The sequence below is a fragment of the Ornithorhynchus anatinus genome, chromosome 1 (assembly GCF_004115215.2).
Source record: "Ornithorhynchus anatinus isolate Pmale09 chromosome 1, mOrnAna1.pri.v4, whole genome shotgun sequence".
Taxonomy (NCBI): Eukaryota; Metazoa; Chordata; class Mammalia; order Monotremata; family Ornithorhynchidae; genus Ornithorhynchus; species Ornithorhynchus anatinus.
This window is the reverse complement of record NC_041728.1, coordinates 100030460-100053327: the sequence shown is the minus strand read 5'-3', so window position 1 is coordinate 100053327 and position 22868 is coordinate 100030460. Positions and strand designations below refer to the sequence as shown.

The 22868-nt window shown below is 45.1% G+C and overlaps 1 protein-coding gene across 1 annotated transcript in view; it reads right to left on the bottom strand.

Annotated features, from left to right (window-relative positions):
* Nucleotides 1-22868, bottom strand: part of NPHP1 (nephrocystin 1) — a 48233-nt gene that overhangs the window by 6566 nt on the left and 18799 nt on the right. Inside the window, exons 9-18 of the mRNA XM_039914008.1 lie at nt 22486-22528; nt 20786-20870; nt 18101-18195; nt 12964-13092; nt 8327-8401; nt 6547-6657; nt 4373-4455; nt 2367-2443; nt 1640-1739; nt 844-956 (exon numbers count right to left, since the gene is read on the bottom strand). Of these exons, the coding sequence (XP_039769942.1) occupies nt 844-956; nt 1640-1739; nt 2367-2443; nt 4373-4455; nt 6547-6657; nt 8327-8401; nt 12964-13092; nt 18101-18195; nt 20786-20870; nt 22486-22528 (911 nt within the window). The remainder of the gene's footprint in view (nt 1-843; nt 957-1639; nt 1740-2366; nt 2444-4372; nt 4456-6546; nt 6658-8326; nt 8402-12963; nt 13093-18100; nt 18196-20785; nt 20871-22485; nt 22529-22868) is intronic.

The following is a 22868-nucleotide window of genomic DNA, read 5'->3' as shown; positions in this document are numbered from 1 at the left end:
CAACCTCATTACCCTGTATCTACCCCAGCGCTCAGAACAGTGCTTGGCACATAGTAAGCGCTTAATAAATACCATCATTGTTATTATTATTCCCTGGTGCATCCTGCACTACATTTTCTCACTGGTGGCTCTTCTGCCTGGAGACTCTTGAACTGTCTTTTTCCCACGGGACCCTAATCTCCTTTCCCCAACTCCAGAAGGGGTGACTGGCAACCCAACTCCTTGGAGCCTCCTCCCTCCTTCCTCTCCCACCCCCCGATGCCTCTTCCCTCCAGCACCCCTCACAGTCCGGCCACCCCTCCTCCTAGACAGAAGCAGCGTGGCTTAGTGGCTAGAGCCCGGGCCTGGGAGTCAAGGAGGACCTGGGTTCTAAACCCGGCTCTGCCGCGCGTCTGCCGAGTGACCTTAGGCAAGTCCCTCACTTCGCTGGGCCTCAGTTACTTCATCTGTAAAACGGTGATAAGAGTGTGAGCCCCATGTGGGACGGGAACTGTGTCCAATCTGATTAACTTGTATCTACCCCAGTGCTTAGAACAGTGCTTGGCACATAGTAAGCACTTAAGTACCATCATTATTATTATTATTATTCTGTTCTTCTCCTCCCGGCTCTAGGCCACTGTCTCTCCAGCCCCCGGGGGACGACGGAGGATACGGTGAGAGGTGTCAGTGGGAGACTGCCTTCCCTTTCAGCGGAGACAACGGCTATTTGAAAAAGTCACTAAAAAAACCTTATCTGAAGAGACTGAACGTTGTACCAGCCATGAAACGGCACAACCTCCAAGGGAGGCATTTGCTAGAAGAACCGTAATCCAAGAGAATGAGGGAACTCCAAATAATTCTTACCTGCATTTTGCATGCTTACTCTTTCTTTCAGGAGCACATCACCCAGAATTTGTCGGTAAAAGATCAACAGGTGGATGTAGCACCTACTGCCAATTAACGTTTCTGGAAGCAGACTTTTAAAAGGCGAAAAAGGGTTTTTAACTGTCCACGACAAACATTCCATTTAAACGGCGGTCACACATTACAGTTATTCCAAGAAAAGGCTTCGTTCACATTGGGTGAGCTTCTTGTGGGCAGGGATCGGGTCTACCGACACTGTTGAACTGTACGTTCCCACGCGCTTAGGACAGTGCTCTGCACACAGTAGGTGCTCAATAAATACAACTGACTGACTGATTGGTCAGGGACAGTGTCAAGCATTTTGAAAGCAATCCCACCACTTTCCTGGGAAGCGGGACACAGGTCACAGGACCCAGGACACACGGGTCTCTGAGAAATATAGTACTGTACTTCTAATTGTTTTTAATTACTCCACTACACACTGACTTAAAACCAAGCCAACCACAATGCACAACATCTGGCCTTACACTTGCTTTTAAGAACGTTGGGTTTGAAGTAGCTACAGTGAAGAATTACTGCAAAATGCCTACTGTTCAAAGCACGCCTACGGAGTTTAAAGAGTTTATAAATGTACTGCAGAGGTTCAGCTCTATTCATATAAAAGGACATATCCATTGCCAGCCTTCCTTTGTAAAATGGAGACATTACTATTTTCCACTTTCTTCTTCGGGGGCATTGGATTCATCCGTTAGAGTAAATCGCAAATTTTAGCAGACTGATAAAAACCAGCACCTACTTCAATATGCCTCTTGACCTTTGGTTTAGCGATCTCAGTTTCACTAGAAGTTGAGGCTGCTTCCTCATCATCATCATCTGGTGGAAAACACTGCCGCTTGCTTTGAAAGAGGAATTTCAAATTCATCTCAAAACTTGATGTGTTTTGACAGAGGGTGTTAGTATAAAAAAGGAGTTAAACCCACACATGAAGCAGCGTGGCCTAGTGTATAGAGCACGGCCCTGGGAGTCAGAAGGGCCTGGGTTCGACTCCCCACTCTGCCACTCTTCTCCCGTGTGCCTTTGGGCAAGTCACTTAACTTCTCTGTGCCTCAGTTACCTCAGCTGGAAAATGGGGATTAAGACTGTGAGTCCCGTGGGGGACATGGACTGTGTCCAACCTGATGACTCTCTATCTTCCCCTAGGGCTTAGAACAGCGCCTGGCACATTATAAGTGCCTAACAAATTCCATAAAAAAAACCACCACCCGGCATCTGGCCAAATGGCTTCCCCAGCGCCTGACCCTCCCACAAAACTCTCAAGAAGGAAATGGGTCCTGGCGGGTGGAGAAGGGCTTTAAGATCCTAGCCGGTTCCATAGTTCAATTAACTTGCGCCGAATATAATGCTCCTCCCAGAAAGTATTCCTTGAAAATGTTTTCGTTGTCATTAGAGTTTTGTTGTTTTCCCCAATGTGCCTGCTCTTCGCTGAGACTTTAGGACGGGAAAGCAAAATCTAAAATTTTTACCTCTTCTTGATATTGACGGATCCACATCAACGCCTTTTTCGTAGGGAGTGCCACCATTCAGGAAAAGCTCATAGGTTCTGTAGGGAAGAGTAATGACCTCAAAACGCTTTACAACCGGGGGAGAGAAGGAAAGGAGAAATAACAGAGGGATGCAAAGAGGGAGAAAGAGACAGAGAGTCAGAGAGAGACAGAAAGAGACAGAGTGTGTGTGTGTGTGCATCTGTGTGCGTGTGTTCGCGCCCGCATGTGTAGGTGGCCTTTAGATAAAGGAGTTGTCCGGAGTTGCCCTTTGGTTTGAAGATGATGTTGTTAGCCATGAGAGGAAATTTTCCAGAGGCAAATAGAGAAGATAATTTTTTTAACTCTCTATTTCTAATTTCTCTGTAATGGGGGAGAAAGAGGGAAGGGCAGGGTGTGAAAAAGACAAAACAGGTGCTCAACAAATGTTAGGCGAGCACACCCCTAGGTGACCAAGAGGAAAGAGAAGGGAGAACCATTTTAAGGAATAGCTCCTGAGAGAAGCAGCGTGGCTCAGTGGAAAGGGCCCGGGCTACGGAGTCAGAGGTCATGAGTTCGACTCCCGGCTCTGCCACGTGTCAGCTGTGTGACTGTGGGCAAGTCACTTAACTTCTCTGGGCCTCAGTTACCTCATCTGTAAAATGGGGATTAACTGTGAGCCTCACATGGGACAACCCGATTACCCTGTATCTCCCCCAGCGCTTAGAACAGTACTCTGCACATAGTAAGTGCTTAACAAATACCAACATTATTATTATAACTGATAATTGAGAGGTGGTACGGTCTTTTTGCAAAAAATCACCTAAAAGTAAAGGGAAAACTGGAGTAAACCAATCTCCTCCCTTCAGGGAAAAGGTCTGCTAATTCTGTTGTATTGTATTCTTCCAAGCGCTTAGTACAGTGCTCTGATCATAGCAAGCATTAATAAATTAAGCAAGCATTAATAATTTGGTCATGGGATCGAATCCCGGCTCCACCACTTGGGCAAGTCACTTCACTTCTCTGGGCCTCAGTTACCTCATCTGTAAAATGGAGATGAAGACTGCGAGCCCGCTGAGGGACAACCTGATCACCTTGTATCTCCCCCAGCGCTCAGAACAGTGCTTTGCACATAGTAAGCGCTTAACAAATACCAACATTATTAAACATTATCCATTGATTCAACTTTTTATAAACAGAAAGCAATCATAAACTTTACTGCCCGTGATCTGCGGCTCTTCAACAAGATTCATTCATTCATTATAATCATATTGTTTGAGCACTTACTGTGTTCAGAACACCGTACTAAGTACTAAGCACTTGATATAAAATAAACAGACAAATTCCCCACCCACAAAGAGCTTACAGTCTAGAGGATGAAGTTAATTTAGATACTTGATATGGTACTAAAATCAAAATGACTAATCCAGGCTCTTCTAGCCAACCGTGGCTTTTTCAATCCACACTCAGTTTTCTCTGTACCATTCCGGCTACCTGAGTACAGCTCTGAGCAACTGCCATTTTCATTTGAAGCGGATAACACGCCTTGTCATTTCAAGCTGTCAGAGATCACACATTAGGCTTTTCTATACTTATATCTGTAGTTCAATAATACTACGCACAAATTAATTATAACTCCTTAAAGGTCACTGTGACTGCAAATTAACCAACGTAGTGATTCTTGGGGCACAGTCATTTTGTCAGCTTTGGTTCGCCTGGACTGAGTTTAGGATAACCCTGTTTTGTTCCACTGCCCTTCTTGAATTTCACCCAGTGTGATGGAAGTCAGCCATCCCTAACCTCCTTAGTTCCATAAGCCTTTCCTCTCGTGGACCAAAAGGAACTATTTGGAGGTTAATGGAGACTCCGTTGAAACCCTAAAGTCTAAGGTAACCGTGAATTCTGTTGGCTCAGCACGGAAGTAGATTATAAATTTTTGTATGTGATTACTCTTAATGTGCAAAGCACTAAACCCATTTCCTCCTGAAAAGAAAATCCGACTAACTTACTTAGGGGGGACAGGAATTCCACTGGAGTCGAAAAGTTTGAGAAACCCCCAACCGCAACTTAGCTCTCCTCTTTCACCGGTTGACTGCAAAATACAAACGTTTAAAAAGGTTGATACCAGAGTGGTTCTAAGCAGAGAAAAAAATTCATTCAGTCATATTTATTGAGTGCTTACTGTGTGCAGAGCACTGTGAGAGTAAATACGAAAATACACATTCCCTGATCACAGCGAGCTTACAGTCTAGGATGGGAGAGGCAGACATTTATATGAATAAATAGGTGACGGATATGTACATAAGCGTTCTGGAACTGGGAAGGGGGGAAGAGCAAAGGGAGCAAGTCAGGGTGACGCAGAAGGGAGTGGGAGATGAGGAAAAGTGGGGCTTAGTCAGGGAAGGCCCCTTGGAGGAGATGGCGCCTTCAATAAGGCTCTGAAGAGGGGAAGAGAGTTAGTTTGGCGGATGTGAGGAGGGAGGGCGTTCCAGGCCAGAGGTAGGATGTGGGCCAGGGGTCGGCGGCGAGACAGGCGAGATGGAGGCCCGGTGAGGAGGTTAGCACCAGAGGAGCGGAGCGTGCGGGCTGGGACGTAGAAGGAGAGAAGGGAAGTGAGGTAGGAGGGGGCAAGGTGACAAACTGCTTTAAAGCCAATGGTGAGTTTTTATCTGATGCGTTAGTGCTCGGGCAACCGCTGGGGTTTTCTGAGGGCTAAAAATGTTAGCCCTGCTTTGGTATCACAAATAGTCAAATTTTGAAATATCCTCACCAAGAGAATGAAAGCATATGAGGCTCTGAACGCTGATGCTATGCTAGGTCCTTTACCTGACTGTGTCTAGACCGTGAGCTCGTTGTAGGGAGGGAATGTGTCTGTTTACTGCTATACTGCACTCTCCCAAGTACTCAGTACAGTGCTCTTGCACACAGTAAGCGCTCAATAAATATCACTGACTGGTTTACGTATCTCAAGTTAGATGTTCATCCCAGTTCCCAATGTCCACCTCATGAAAATTAATTGACACCAAATCACCAGATCAATCAGTCGACGGTATTTATTGAGTACTTACTATGTGCAGAGCACCATACTAAGCGCTTGCAGAAGACCAGGATTAAATATTCAAAATTTAACAGGATTTAGGAGTCTATGCCCCTCAGAAAAAAGGGGAGAGAAAGTAGAGCTCGTCCTGCAGGGCAGTCTGTGTTCCTTCTAGGCGTAAACAGAGTTTGAAGTCTCCACATTGCTACAGCGTGGCTCACTGGAAAGAGCACGGGCTTTGGAGTCAGAGGTCATGGGTTCGAACCCCGGCTCTGCCACTTGTCAGCTGTGTGACTTTGGGCAAGTCACTTAACTTCTCGGTGCCTCAGTTACCTCATCTCTAAAATGGGGATGAAGACTGTGAGCCCCACGTGGGACAACCTGATTCCCCTGTGACTACCCCAGCACTTAGAACAGTGCTCGGCACATAATAAGCGCTTAACAAATACCAACATTATTAATTCATCAATCAATTGTATTTATTGAGCGCTTACTGTGTGCAAAACATACACTAATCGTTTGGGAAAATACAATACAACTGAGTTGTCAGACAGGTTCCCTGCCTACAACGAGCTTACAATCTAAGGGACTGCAAGTCATTTCCGCCTTAAACGTTAAACCAAGCCAATGTCAGAAATAAGAACCCGAATGAAATGATGATATTCTAGATAATAATAATAATGTTGGTATTTGTTAAGTGCTTACTAGGTGCAGAGCACTGCTCTAAGCGCTGGGAGAGATACAGGGTAATCAGGTTGTACCACGTGGGGCTCACAGTCTCAATCCCCATTTGACAGATGAGGTAACTAAGGCACAGAGAAGTTAAGTGACTTGCCCACAGTCACACAGCTGACAAGTGGCAGAGCCGGGATTCGAACCCATGACTTACGATTCCCAAGCCTGGGCTCTTTCCAGGCTCTTTCCACTGAGCAACGCTGCTTCTCTGTAGATGACACAACTCACTACACCCTGGACTTTTCTATATTCGAAACGAACCACTGCGACCAGGAGTTTCACTCTCCTAGTTCCTTGAAGGGTTTACGACCTCATTTCTCACAGATGTTGCTCATTTTTAAATTAGCGTGGGCACTACAGTTCCCATCCAGCGGATTCCCTGGAAGTGATTATGAATTTCCAAACTCTTACATTGCGAATATAAGTGACTCCAAGTTCAAATAATATCCCGAGGTCTGAGCACAGGGAATTGGACCTCACGAAACAATCCCCATCCAGCAAGTTTGGCAAGATACCAGTTACCTAAAAAAGAGGGAACAGAAAAATGTGCACTCTGTGAAAAGCGAATTATCATTTGAGATCTCTGTTTCCCACTAAATGCCTCTGGGTACAAGTTCTGTAACTGAGCTCAGGAGAAACCATTGGATTGGGAGGCTGAAGATGCTCATTCTTGCCTTAAATCATACAACTTCAGGAAATCAGACAACTTTTTTGAACTGCTCCTCTCTCTGTCTTTTTTTTTTATGGTATTTGTTAAGTGCTTACTATGTGCCAGGCACTGTACTAAGTTCTGGGGTAGATACAAGCAATTCAGGTTGGACACAGTACATGGCCCCACCTGGGGCTCACAGTCTTAATCCGCATTTTCCAGATGAGGTAACTGAGGCCCAGAGAAGTGACTTGGCCAAGGCCACACAATAGACAAGAGGCAGAGCCAGAATTAGAACCCAGGTCCCCTGACTCCCCAGGCCCCTGCTCTATCCACTAGGCCATGCTTCTTCTCCGACTTCATGTCTAATATCGACTTCATGGACTAAGGGGTTCATTCAGTCAACAGTATTTACTGATACAATGAGTAACCTTCTAAGGACCTTAAGTTTATACCTAAATTGTTACCATGTACTCCAACTCTTTCTAATGCTCAAAGTAAGTCAAAGTTGGCTTGCCATTTCTCATGCTTAACATTTCTCCCGCTATAAATGATCACTTTTCTACAAAAACACGCCATACTTCATTACATTTTTACTGAGGCGAACCCTAGACAACTTCATATTTCACATGGTTCGCTTATTCATTCAATTGTATTTACTGAGCGCTTACTATGCGAAGAGCACTGTACTAAGCGCTTGGAATGTACAATTCAGCAACAGATAGAGACGATCCCTGCCCAACCACGGGCTCACAGTCTAAACGGGGGAGGCAGACAGCAAAGTAAAACAGAACAAAATAGAAACCCCTACCAGCATGACTCTAAATTTCCAATCTGATTCACAACTAGGCAATTTTTGTTATACCAATGACAAATGATCTCTAAAGCAGTCACATCTACCCTGCACGATTCTTAGTCACCACAGCTTCCAATTTTCACTCTTATAATAAGTACCTGTTGATGTGAACTCCATTGACGGAGCCACATTTCAGTGCAGTTCGGGTAGGAAGCCAAAACAAGTGCTCATTCAAACAGGAAAAAGAACAGAGAGGTTCTTTCACCTGGGCCCTGAAATGCTGCATCGACAGAAGGTCGGGACCCTCAGTTCATCAATGACTCACACGTAAGAATCATAAACTCCACCTCTACGATAAATGAGTTTTCTTTAGATGAATTCCTTTCCATTTTGAGCCAATGTCCTACTTATCTAATCAGAGCTGATGAGATCACAGTTCAAGGTAACTTAGCTACTGAACTTCTCAACCCATTGCTAGTTAGACCTGAATCCTGGTTTTCGTTTATATTTCACATTCTGGTATTCCACTCGATTAAATTATGCCCTGTTGGAATGCCTGCTACAATAATACTTTAGCTTTAGCACTGAAATGACTTTCCCTGCTAACTCATCCTTAACGAATCGCCTCGAAAAATAGCCATCTTCTATCCTTCACGGTATTAGAAAAAATAGAAGAATATCTTGACCACTCAAACATAGAAATCTAGCACATTTTATTTGACAGCTATCAGCCACCGAATACTCACTCGAGGAGAAAAGGTCCAGGTTTTGGGTTTTTTAGGTTGCCAGCTGGCTCTGACTGTGTGAATGTTGCTCAGGACCTGAAATGAGATTTTATTTTGACTGAACTTGGGTGAGGAGAAAAAGAGACAACAGACATTGCTGCTGTTTTAGCGAAATCACACAACTCACTAACGTTAAATTAAACAGAATTAGCCTATTCCCATAGTCAACCCGGGCTTAACTTCCACCCTTGTGCAAGCGACTGAACTGGGGGATAATTAGGATTGGCCGGCAGGCAAAAAGATGAGTGGCTACGGAATACGATGGGCAGCAGTGTGGCCTCGTGAAAAGGACACAGGCCTGGGAGTCAGAAGACCTGGGTTCTGATCCCGATTCTGCCACCTGTCTGCTGTGTGACCTTGGGTAAGTCACTTCACTTCTCTGGGACTCAGTTTCCTCACCAGTAAAATGGAGAGTCTCCCTCCTAGTCATTGAGTCCCATGTGGGACAGGGACTGCGTCCAACCTGATTAACCTGTATTTACCCCAGGGCTTAGAACAGTGCTTGACGCGTAGTAAATGCTAAAAAAGTCATTTGAAATATAGCCATAGGCTCAGAGAAGAAAGGACCTCCAGGAGTCAAACCGTTCCTTTCCCAGTGACTAACAGGACTGCATCTTTCCCCCAGATAGAAGGGTGTCTGTCATTTGTGCCTCGGAGATGTCCAGGACACCTCAGTAACCTATTCTCTTACCCAAACCTACGGTCAAACGGTTTTCCCTTATCTAAAAAAAACCTAAAATCAAAAAGATAAAAAAAAATAAAGACACTCAACAAGTCACGGCCAAATTCTGTGTCGGCCAGGGGCTGAGCTATTACGGAAGATTTAATAATAACTGAGGTGTCTGATAAGTGCTTACTATGTGCCAAGCACTGTACTAAGCGCAGGGATGGATACAAGCAAATTAGGTTGGACACAGTCCCTGTCCCACGTGGGGCTCTTAGTCTTAATCCCCATTTTATAGATGAGGGAACTGAGGTACAGAGAAGTGAAGTGACTTGCTCAAGGTCACACAGCAGACAAGGGGAAGAGCCGGGATTAGAAGCTTCTGACTCCCCGGCCCAGGCTTTCTTCACGACACCATGCTGCTTCCATCTTATAGCAACCAAACAATGCCAGACGGGCAGGGAATTGTTTTTAAATGGTGAGGGAATTATTTCTTTTGAAAATATTTCACATTTCTGTCTTCATGTGCAAATTGCAAACAGCCAAAAAACAAGGCAATATTTGGGCTCCTTTTCTGATGGCAAAATTAAGGTAAAATTTTAGAGTTGTGTTCATAAAGATTTAGCAAACTCCCACCCCACCCCTCATCCCCTCTGAGGAGCCCAATATGTGAACAATCATTCCCTATTTCTCTTTCGTTTGTTTTATTATAATAACTATTATTATGGCATTTATCAAGCACTTACTATGCGCTAAGCACTACAGTAGACATGGTTGAGACACAAGGTACAGAACTTACATACATACCCATAATGTGTGTATTTATATTGTCTGTCTTCCCCTCTAGACCCCGAGGGCAGGGAATGAGGCCACCAATTCTGTGGTACTGTAATCCCTAAAGTGCTTAGCACAGTGTTCTGCACTTGGAAGTGCTCAAATACCACTGATTGATCGACTGATTGAGAATGGGCAAAATCCTTGCCGCACACAGGTTGACAATCTATCTTATCTCCATTTTACAGGTGAGGAAACTGAGGACTTTCCTAAAGACTTTTATGACTTGCCCAAGCGTGGCTCAGTGGACAGAGCCCAGGCTGGGGAGTTAGAGGTCATGGGTCTGAATCCCGGCTCTGCCACTTGTCAGCTGTGTGACTGTGGGCAAGTCACTTCACTTCTCTGGGCCTCAGTTCCCTCATCTGTAAAATGGGGATGAAGACTGTGAGCCCCACGTGGGACAACCTGATTCCCCATGTCTACCCCAGCGCTTAGAACAGTGCTCGGCACATAGTAAGCGCTTAACAAATACCAACCTTATTATTCTCTGGGCCTCAGTGACCTCATCTGGAAAATGGGGATTAACTGTGAGCCTCACATGGGGCAACCTGATTACCCTGTATCTCCCCCAGCGTTTAGAACAGTGCTCTGCACATAGTAAGCGCTTAACAAATACCAACATTAAGTCACTTTTTACCCCATCTATAAAATGGGGATTAAGACTGTGAGCCCCACGTGGGACAACCTGATCACCTTTTATCCTCCCCAGCGCTTAGAACAGTGCTTTGCACATAGTAAGCGCTTAACAAATGCCATCATCACACAGCGGGCCGCCGGCAGAGCTGGAACTCAGGCCTTCTGACTCCCAAGTCCTTCCTCTTTTCCGCCGAATCGCACTCAGTGAGCAAAATCAGACATCCCCCTCTTTGTTTTGGGTTCGTGGAGAAAATCCTTTTTCTCTTTAAGTGACAAAAGTTGCGTACTTACGAGATCACGATAAGGTACCTACAGTAGGAAAAAGAGAGCTAACAGAAAAGATCAGACCCAGCAAGAAAATGAATTTACCTGAGGCTGATCAATAGCGACCCCTCCTGACTACTCAGAGGGGAAAAAAAAGTGAATTTTAGCCTAATTTCATCCCAACTCAGATCCTGTGCTGGCATGCACACACGCGCACCCACACCCTCCGCTCCTCTCCCCTCTGCAAATAAAGAGGTCATGACAAGATTTTTGTGAAGCCCCAGGACGAAAGGGAAAGGGGGGAGAAAACTACTAGAGGTACAACTGAAAACATTGGTATTATTCACTCATTCCATTCGATCGTAGTTATTGAGCGCTTCCTGGGTGCCGAGCACTGTACTAAGCGCTTGGAAAGTACGATTCGGCAACAGACAGAGCCGATCCCTACCCAACAGTGGGCTCGACAGTCTAGAAGCGGGGAGATGGACAACAAAACAAAATAAAACAAGTAAATGGGTAACAATATAAATAGATAGGATTATAGATACATACACATCACTAAGAAAATAAACAGAAGAATAATTATGAAAATATTTATACAAGTGCTGTGGGGCAGGGAGGGGGGGTAGAGCAGAGGGAGGGAGTCGGGGCGATGGGGAGGGGAGGAGGAGCAGAGGAAAAGGGGGGCTCAGTCTGGGAAGGCCGCCTGGAGGAGCTTTCAGTAGGGCTTCGAAGGGGGGAAGGGTGCTAGTTTGGCGGATGTGAGGAGGTAGAAAATTCCGGGCCAGAGGTAGGACGTGGGCCAGGCTGGGTCGACAGCGGGACGGACGACAACTAGGCCCAGTGAGGAGGTTAGCGGTGGCAGAGGAGCTCCGCTGGTCTGGAGAGGGAGAGAAGGGAGGTGAGGTAAGAAGGGGCAAGGGGATGGCCAGCTTTGAAGCCAACAGTGAGGAGTTATTGCTTGATACGGAGGTAGCTTCGTTTAGAACTGGAGCTCTATATAGATTTAAAAAAACTCAATATATGCTAAATTAGTTGTTCAAGCTCTCTGAATGCTTGAGCCCAGCTTTTTCTTGGAAATAGACTTGTTAGATTGAATTAATGGGTGTCCTAATGACACCACGTTTCTAAAAATAGCCACAAAAATAAAAATTAAAAAACACCATCACCACAGGGAAGGCTCTGGGGACAAAGCACAAGGACTGGAAGTCGGGAGACCCAGTTCTAGTCCTGGCTCTGACGCCACTTACTGTTCTTGTGCACGTCACTTAGCCTCTCTGGACCTCAGCTTCTTCACAGGTGAAATGGAGATCGAATACCCGTTCTACCTCACCCATTTTTTAAAATGGCATTTATTGAGGACTTACTATGTTTCGAGCGCCGGCTAGATACAAGTTAAAGTCACATTTCCTTTCTCACATGAGGCTCAACAGTCTAAATAGGAGGGAGAACAGGTATCCCCATTCTGCAGTTGAGGAAACTGAGGCACAGAGCGGTGACATGACTCACCCCAAGCCGCACAGCAGACGAGTGGCGGAGCCGGGATTCGAACCCAGGACCTCTGACTCTCAGGCCCGGGCTCTTTCCGCTGTCCCTCAGCAGCCCACTGACTGTAAGGCTGGTGTGCGAAGGGGGCCGTGTCCAATTTGATTATTTTGTATCCAATCCGGATTGTAGCCCAGTACTTGGAATACATTAAGCATGTAATAAATGCCGTCGTTATTACGCAATATTAAGTAATAATAATAATAATAATGTTGGTATTTGTTAAGCGCTTACTATGTGCAGAGCACTGTTCTAAGCGCTGGGGGAGATACAGGGTAATCAGGTCGTCCCACGTGAGGCTCACAGTTAATCCCCATTTTCCAGATGAGGGAACTGAGGCACAGAAAAGTTAAGTGACTTGCCCACGGTCACACAGCTGACAAGTGGCAGATCCGGGCTTCGAACCCATGACCTCTGACTCCCAAGCCCGGGCTCTTTCCACTGAGCCACGCTGCTTCTCTGATAAGTAAAGGATAAGGAAAGGAGAAATTACCAGGGAAAAAAGACAGCGAGAGAAATGTGCAACGAGAGGAAAGTCATTTTAAAATGCTGACACCGTGTGGGATATTTTGAAGGAGCAGGACTAAGGAAATGAAATTAGTTTTCTTTCCTTCTGTACTCCTCGCGTAAAATGCATCACCACATAACGACTCACCCTATTACCATCAAATAGACAGAGGCGAACGTGTCTGCTAAGGACCTGTATGCTGACTCCGGGAAGAGGAATCATTTTACAACTCCACAAGGTTAGAATTAGGGATACACGACTTGGTCTCGGTCTAATCTGAAAGAGAAAATTAGCGATGAAAAGAATTGGTTTTTTGGAGTTACTTTTCATACAGATCACCAACACGTAAATAAACTGTATACATTTGCCATCAGCACCTAGGAAAGGAAATTTACTAAAAATCAAAGAATGAACGATGACAGATTGACATGACCGTCGATTTAAAATGTTAATTCCTATATATTAAAATCAATTTTATGTATTTTGCTTCCTCTGCGCTCCCCCGCTCTTCCCCTTTCCCCTCCCCTCAGCACTGCGCTCATTTTTATATATTACCCTATTTATTTTGTTAATGAGGTGTATATCTCCTTGATTCTATTAATCTTGATGATGTTGTCTTGTTTTGTTTATTTGTTTTGCTTTGCCGTCTCCCCCGATTAGACCGTGAGCCCGTCACTGGGCGGGGATCGTCTCTATCTGTTGCCGAAATGTACATTCCAAGCGCTTAGTACAGTCTCTGCACATAGTAGGCACTCAATAAATACTACTGAATGATTTACTATTTTTTCTTCTTTTTCCTAAAAATCGATCTCCATCTACCTCCACTCGGGCAAAGAGTAATAGTGGCAAATATTAAATTGAATATATAAACTATTTGGTTGCGGGAGGGCCGACACAGTAGCATCGTCCCATTGGGATCTCTCATTTATATTTGATATTTTGTGTACTAAACTACCAGTTCAGGAAGCAGACCATTGTGCACCACAGTTACACTATCGCATCCACCTCATTTTTCTCCCTGGCTCCAATCTCTCCCCTCTTAGGTCCACGCTTTACTCCGCTGCTGGGATCATTTCTCTAAAACATTTCTCTGCACACATCTCCCCACTTCTTAAAATCCTCCAGTGGTTCCTCTCCCCACTCCAGTCTATACCCTTGTCTCGTCCTATGCCGTCGAGTCATCTCCGACCCATAGCGGCGCCATGGACGCATCTCTCCCAGCACGCCCCGCCTTCATCAAGCAATCGTTTAAGTAGTGGATCCGTAGAGTTTCCTTGGTAAAAATCCATTAGTGGTTTACCATTGCCTTCTTCTGCACGGTAAACTCGAGTCTTCGCCCTCGACTCTTTCCCGTGCCGCTGCTGCCCGGCACAGGGGAGTTTGGACTTGTAGCCGACGGCCTTCACTCACTAGCCACTGGCCAAGCTAGGGATGGAACGGACGGGCCTCCGCTTGACTCTCCCTCCCGTAGTCGAGACTGGTAGAGGACTGGCCACTTTCCAGGTGTGACCCTGAGAGGGACAATCTATACTCTTACACAAATGATTTTCCTGAAGCATCGCTCGGCCTTCATCACTCGGCTCCTCGGGGAGTTCCAGCGGCTTCTCATTTCCCTCCACATCCAGTCAGAAATTCCTCACGATTGGCTCCAAAGCAATGAACCGCCTCCTCATTCTACTTACCCTACTCTACCCACTCACCTGCTACTCCCCAGCTCATACTTTTTGTTCCTCCGAAGATCACCTATTAACCTCCTAAATGTACCCCTCTAGATTGTAACAATAATAATAATAATAATAATGTTGGTATTTGTTAAGCGCTTACTATGTGCCGAGCACTGGGGAAGATACAGGGGAATCAGGTTGTCCCACGTGAGGCTCACCATCTTCATCCCCATTTTACAGATGAGGGAACTGAGGTAACTCCTGTTAAGTGACTCGCCCAAAGCCACACAGCTGACAGGTGGGGGGGCCGGGATTAGAACCCATGACCTCTGACTCCTAAACCCGGGCTCTTTCCACTGAGCCACGCTGTAAGCTCGTTATGGACAGGGAATGTGTCTGCTTATGAGTTATATACTGTACTCTTCAGAGCACTTAGTACCGTGCTGTGAGCTTGTCGTAGGCAGAAATGTTTCTGTTGGTTGTTATATTGTACTCTTCCAAGCGCTTAGTATAGTGCTTTGCACGCAGCAAGGGCTCGATAAATACGACTGAATGAATGAATGCTTTGCACACGGTAAGTGCTCAAGCAGCGTGGCTCAGTGGCAAGAGCCCGGGCTTGGGAGTCAGAGGACGTGGGTTCTAATCCCAGCTCCGCCACTTGTCTGCTGTGTGACCTTGGGCAAGTCACTTCACTTCTCTGTGCCTCAGTTCCCTCATCTGTAAAATAGGGATTAAGACTGTGAGCCCCACCTTGGACAACCTGATGACCTTGTATCTACCCCCACGCTCAGAACAGTGCTTGGCACATAGTAAGCGCTTAACAAATACCATCATTATTAAATACGATTGAATGAATACCTTGCTCTCAACTCTTCACCTCTGTCCCCTTACTCACACTGCTCCTCTTAATAATAATAATAATTTTTGTATTTGTTAAGCACTTCCTATGTGCCAGGCACTGTTCTAAGCACTGGGGTGGATACAGAAAATCAGGGTGGACAGGGTCCCTAACCCACGGTGAGCTCATAGTCTCAATCCCCATCTTACAGATGGAGTAACTGAGGCACACAGAAGTGAGGTTACTTGCCCAGTGACACACAGCAATTAAGTGGCAGAACTAGGAACTTGCCTGAAACTCTTCCTCCCGACCCAAATCCATCACACGACTGCTCTCCCCATCTTCAGGGTCCTCCCCAAATCCCACCAAATAACTCACACTACCCTCATCTCGGAAACCCGGAAGCTATCGGTAGCACTTAAGCATTTCGTTTTATTTCTTGTTCTCTTACGTATATGTGTCTATTTTTAATTGGATTATGTACATGTGTCTTCTTATTTGGATTTTCATTTGTATACTCAATTGCTTATTCTGTTATTACATCCTGATAATACCACTTCCCATCATATCCCCCTATAGACACTCTTGGCAAAGAGGTTTTATCTGCCTATCTCCCCTTCTGAACTAGAAGCCGCTTGAGGGAGGTAACATGTCTTGCTTCTCTTGTATTCTTCCAGGCACTTAGTACAGTGCTTCAAACCTATTAGACGCTCATTTAACGCCACTGACTGGGGACTGCCGATTCACCCTCCCCTCAGCCTCACAGCACTTACGTCCTTATCCATAATTCATTTCCATGCCGGTCTCCCTCTCTAGACCGTAAGCTTCTTGTGGTCAGGGAACGTGTCTACCAACTCTGCTATATATTGTACTCTCCCATGTGTGCTCAGTACAGTGTTCTATACAATTGATTGATGTACCAACCAGTGTGGGTTCACGGGCTTAGGGCAGCTGACGGGCATATTTTCACGATCAACACAAGAGTTTTAAAAGTTTGGGCACAAAAGGTATCGGAGGCAGAACCTGAATGAGAACAAGGGATGCCAGGGCCTGATTTTGACCGTGACGTGGGATCCACATTCAACAGTATTTATTCAATAGCATTTATTGAGCGCTTACTATGTGCAGAGCACTGTACTAAGCCCTTGGAATGTACAAATCGGTCACAGATAGAGACGGCCTTACAGTCTAATCGGGGGAGACGGACAGACAAGAACAATAGCAATAAATAGAATCAAGGGGATGAACATTTCATTAAAACAATAGCAAATAAATAGAATCAAGGCGATGTACATCTCTAACAAAATAAATAGGTTAATGAAGATATATACAGTTGAGCGGAGGAGTACAGTGCTGAGGGGATGGGAAGCCCCCATCCTAAAAAAACCCCTCTCTCGACCCCACTTCCCCTTCCAGTTACCGCCCTATCTCCCTACTACCTTTCCTTTCCAAGATCCTAGAACGAGTCGTCTACAGTCGCTGCTTAGAATTCCTTAACTCCCATTCTCTCCTGGACCCCCTCCGATCTGGCTTCCGTCCCCTCCACTCTACCGAGAATGCTCTCTCCAAGGTCACCCGTAACCTCCCTCTTGCCCAATCCAATGGCTCCTACTCTATTCTAATCCTCCTTGACCTCTCAACTGCCTTAGTCTTCTCGAGCCAACCTCAAGTCAGAAACACAACTCAGGCATCGCCTCTTCCTCGGGATCTAGAGGGAGATGAAAGAATCTTGTTTTGTGATTCCTAAGTGGGGTTCAGGGAAGCCCCCCGGAATCTCAATGGGTTCCATAGGGTCCACCGTGAAATTTACCTCGTCATCAAAACACAAGTCCCAGGTGTCTCTCTCCTCCAAACGTACCCGGATTAAAAGATGGAACGGAATTAAATGCCGACAAATACCAGCCTCCTAAAAGGATTGTGCCCTGCCATCTAAGGAAATCGGCATTGGGGTCAGCTGGTTAGCTCAGTTGGTTAGAGAGTGTTCCTAATAATATCAAGCTCGCAGGCTGGATCCCAGTATGGGCCTGTTATCTCCTTCTAGACTGTAAATTCGTTGTGGGCAGGGGATGTGTTTTTTAATTGTTATATTGTAAGGGGAGCAGCGTGGCTCAGTGGAAAGAGCCTGGGCTTCGGAGTCAGAGGTCATGGGTTCGACTCCTGGCTCTGCCACTTGTCAGCTGTGTGACTGTGGGCAAGTCACTTCACTTCTCTGTGCCTCGGTTCCCTCATCTGTAAAATGGGGATTAACTGTGAGCCTCACGTGGGACGACCTGATTACCCTGTATCTCGCCCAGCGCTTAGAACAGTATCCTGCACATAGTAAGCGCTTAACAAATACCATTATTATTATTATTATTATTCTCCTAAGCACTTAGTACTGTACTCTGCACACAATAAGCACTCAATCAACAAAATTGAATGAATGAATGAATGAATGAATGAATGAATGAATGAATGAATAAATGAATGCATGCAAGCTCCCTAGTGGCCGTCCCGCCGTCCCTAGTTTCTTCGGAACAGCAAGATCACAGAGCTGGGGCTTCCAAAAGCAAGCTTCCTCACGCCTATGCAATTAAGAGAGACAAAACAGACTGTTCTCTATCAAAAGCCAAAGGGATTGTGAATCAGGAAGAAAGAGCCCCAGATGAACGCCATAGAATAGTGGCTTTAAAACCAGAAACCGTTCCTAAATTACATAGCCATTGTATGCCTCTGCACAATAGGAACACAATAATTACTACTGAATGAAACATTTTCATTTTTGCCCATAATGATGACTTACGGAGCCTTTTTCAGAGTTCCACACCAGATCCCTAAAAGCCAGTTGTGAAGGACTCAATTCGGGTTGTAGGAAATGGCTTGCTCGAAACTGGTTTCCTGCAAAAAAGAAGTATACCTTTTATTTCTTCGTCTTTCCCTCTACTACACATTTTTCTTGAGGAGAAAGGGGTGAAAATGGAACATCCGACACTTTAACATTATTTGAACTTCATTATCAACCAGAGAAGCAGCGTGGACTAGTGGATAGAGCAAGGGCCTGGGAGACAGAAGGACTTGGGTTCTAATCCCGGCTCCCCCATCTGTCTGCCGTGTGACCGTGGGCAAATCAACTTCCCTTCTCTGCACTTCAGTTCCCTCATCTGTAAAATGGGGATTAAGACTGTGAGCCCCACACCTGATTGATTTGTATCTAACCCCAGTGCTTACAACAGGGCTTGGCACATAGTGAGTACTTAAGAAGTACCATAATTAATTTTTAATTTTTTTAGTTAGGGATGGGAGATTGGCGTATCCTTAACCCTGAGGATGGATATTAAGGAAGGCAATCCAACACTGGCCTTCCAAACATCCTTAACTGCAATTCTTGGAGCCAGTAATGGGGTTGTTTGTGGTCTTTTGTACTAGCATTTTAGGAAGGGAATATTGGGATTGCTCACGAACAATATAATCCCTGCTCTTAAGAGCTCAGACAGCCACACAAAAAGTAGAAAAGCAGTATGAGATTTGAAAGGACTCACAAACGCAATTATGGTTTTGATTCTGCATGAAAGTTAACCTGGAAAATTCAAATGCAAAAATATACTTCTGCCAGAAGCAATCAGATATGTCAGGCATATGGGGCTTTTTAGCCTAAAATACTTAAGTAGTGCAGGTCAAAGGGCATTTTTTGACTTCATTTATTTGGATAACTGATGGGCGGAGACTCACCAATACAAAAGAGCTTTTACTGTCACCCACAGAAAGCAATATGAAATTTTTAACTACAAAAAAATGTTTTTCATAAAATTCCTTTCTTACAAAATCTCCTGTTACATAGATTTCACTTGATTCTGGAAATTCATTGTGCAGCTTACTAATTCACTAAACTTCTGGCACCACAAAAGTTTTCAAAACTTGATCCCTTCAGATACATGACAAAGAAATCACACTGCACGTTAACTCATATTGTAACCTAAAATGAAACATTTGCCTTAATTTATTTTTGATGTGCAAAAGAACCCTGAAGTCACATATGTTCCCACATCTCAGTTGTAATATCAAAATTTGCTTCTTTTTTTTTCAGTTGAAGAAATCAGAAAGTAAGATTGCTGTGGGCTAATCTCTTTAGTCTAAACTATTTTGACGTCCTTAGATTTCTATCAAGAATCCCTTTAGTTTCTTGGTATGAAAACAATATATGAGTCATATTTCAAGAGATTTATTGACATGAAAAGCACACATGGAATTACACACCACATGTCATTTTTTATTGCTTCTTTTATCAATCTATCAATCGATGGCATTTACTGACCATTTACTGTTTGCAGTACACTGTACTAAGCACTTGGGAGAATGCAGTGCAATAAAGCCGGCAGATTCATTTTTTCATTCAATCGTATTTATTGAGCGCTTACTATGTGCAGAGCACTGTACTAAGCGCTTGGAATGTACAATTCGGATATATTTTATCCTTGAATTTTGTTAGCTTTTTTTTTAAAAAATAAACAGGATTGAGATGAACAACTATGGAAATTTTAATCAATAAAATAAAAGAGATTTCTGATTTGCATAATAGATATCTCCAACTAAACAGGTTTGCTTCTTTATACTACCTAAGCACAAATTTGGCAATAGAAAAACATATCTCTTTAGAAAATCAACAGAAGTCTAAAGGAAGAGACAAGGTAACTTTCCGAGTCTTAAAATTCGGTGGGGTAACAAATACCACAATTATTATGAGAAGCAGCGTGGCCTAATGGATAGAGCGTGGGCCTGAAAGTCAGAAGGGCAGGGGTTCTAATCCCAGTTCCTCCACTTGTCTGCTGTGTGACCTTGGGCAAGTCACTTCACTTCTCTGTGCCTCAGTTACCTCATCTGTACAGTGGAATGAAGACTGTGAGCTCCATGTGGGACAGGAACTATGTCCAACCCCATTGGCTTGTATCCACCCCAGAGCTTAGTACAGCACCTGGCACAGAGTAAGCGCTTAACAAATACCACAATGATCATTACCATTATTATTCTTAAAAAAAGATGGGTACGTCATATGCAGACCAGGAAGCTATTGAGAGTCTTCCTAAAAATCAAAAAGGAACTTTTCTAAAGCGTCTCCTTTAAATTCCTTATGACAAATTGCCTTTCTTGCTCCACGTCTTCCGCAGCAGAAAACACAAACAGTGCTCTCACTCGGGACCTCCATAAATTGTGGACAAAATGGTGAGGTTGGACACGGGCTTCATTTGAATTGGTCAAACGACCAGATCGAACACTGCCCATTCTAACCACAAATCACATGACAAAGAGTCAGCTGCTGCTCCTGCTGCTGGAGACAAGGTTTAACACACAAAGAGCAAGGAACGCTGGTGCCTTTCCAAAAAAAAATGCGCACTTACCAAAGTAGTTACCTATGATGAGGTTGCGAAATCTAATCCTTTTTAATTAAAAAACACCCAGCTTACCCAATATATTTTGACGCCTAAAGACTTACCTTCTTCTAAAAGTTGAAAGAGTGTTGACGGTCGAAACCCTGCGGGAATAGCTCCCATGGTGGTCAACGCATCGATCGTGTTCACCTGCAAAGGTTATTCGCACGGTCGATTTGAGGGTTTTTAGGTTGCCGTATCCCCATCCCTCAATTCTCCTTTTACCTGCCAACTCCCCACCCCCAGACGGGCAATGCCACCCTTGACCCTGGGCTCCGATCGATAGGATGGCAGCATTTTTTATAGTGACATGCTGCCAGTGCTCTGAGGGCTAAATCACAATAATGCCACTATTTCTGCAGCCCCTCTAGAGGTAATAATAATAATGTTGGCATTTGTTAAGCGCTTACTATGTGCAGAGCAGTGTTCTAAGCGCTGGGGCAGACACAGGGTAATCAGGTTGTCCCATGTGAGGCTCCCAATCTGAATCCCCATTTTACAGATGAGGTAACTGAGGCACAAAGAAGTGAAGTGACTTGCCCACAGCCACACAGCTGACGAGTGGCAGAGCCGGGATTCGAACCCATGACCTCTGACTCCCAAGCCCGGGCTCTTTCCACTGAGCCACGCTGCTTCTTTTGCATGACGTAGTGGATCCGGGAGTCAGAAGGTCACGGGTTCTAATCCACGGCTCCGCCACACGTCTGCTGGGTGACCTTGGGCAAGTCACTTCACTTCTCCGGGCCTCGGTTCCTTCATCTGTATAATGGGGATTGAGACCGGGAGCCCCACGTGGGACGGGGACTGCGTCCAACCCGATTTGCTTGTATCCACCCCAGCGCTTAATGCAGCGCTTGGCAGAGAGTGAGCGTTTAACAAATACCACAATCACTATTATTACTTCTTCCCCTTGTGCGGTATCGAATGCCACCTGCCAGCCATCTTGAGACTGTTGCACAGAGAGGGATCGATGTAAAAACATATTCATTTCCTCCAAATAAGCAGAAGGGGTTACAAACAGGCAAAGGAGGGGCTTTTAGAGAAATTGTTATCTACAGAACCTGCGGGCAGATGAAGGTTCTGGTTGACCCAATTAGAAGAAGTCTAATGGGCCTCCCAAGGTAGAATTTGCTTCTCAACTACCAACCTTCCTGAGGTGGGGGAGATTTTTTTTGGGGGGTGTGTGTGTTTTGCTTCTCCCCTGCACGTGTGTTTCCTTCCCCAGCATGGCCAGGGCTACTTCAGCTCAGGAGTGGCTGTAATGCGGTTCTGCGGGGTATAAAAGGGAGACCAGCCGGGGAAGTTCTGGACCTCCGCGCTGCCCGCTATCCGGCTTCATGAGGGAGGGAGGGAGAGTAGCCAGAAAGAAAGGGAACGTGTCAGAAAATCTGAAGCAGGGCCTCCTCGGTCAGAGTGGGAGTAGACATAGTAATCTGCCCAAGATGGGGTTATGTGCCATGCCCAGGACCCAGGCACCCTACAGAAATGTTCAGTACTATGGGATGGACGGAAGGGGTTGAGCTCATTTCAGACATTCAATCCCGAATGGAAAAGGCGAGGGTTAGACTTGGTGATTCATCTTCGTAGGTGACAGTTTAATTAGGCAACAACACTTACAGAGCCTCCGCTTCGAGACACGATACAGCCCAATTTTTCCAAAATGATCTGAGTTCATCTAACGATAATCGCTCACTAACTCTGCCTCGATGGTTAGGCCACAAAGCATCCGAATGCTTCACCGCATATTATAGGAATAAAGACTGACCTCTGTGATAGCTTTTTTGACAGCACTCCAATGAGAATCTGTCCTGGGTGTCAGAAGAGAAGAAGAAAATAGAGACTGTGAAGGAGAACAAACCCTTGGGCTGCAAATGAACATGTTATCAGCACTGCAATGCAATTTCATTTATCTGGTAATTGACGTTTTCGGCAACGAACTGAGGAACTCTAGCTCAGAGTTTCTCATTTTACAGGAGACACCACGGGAGACGAGATTATCCTCCTTCACTCTGGAGATGCACACAAAGCTTCGTGACAAAGACTGCTTGATTTATTTTTTGAGCCTGGCCACTTAATCCATGATATTTATGAAGACCTTACTGTGTGCAGAGCACTGTATTGAGCACTTGGGAGAGTAAAATACAACAG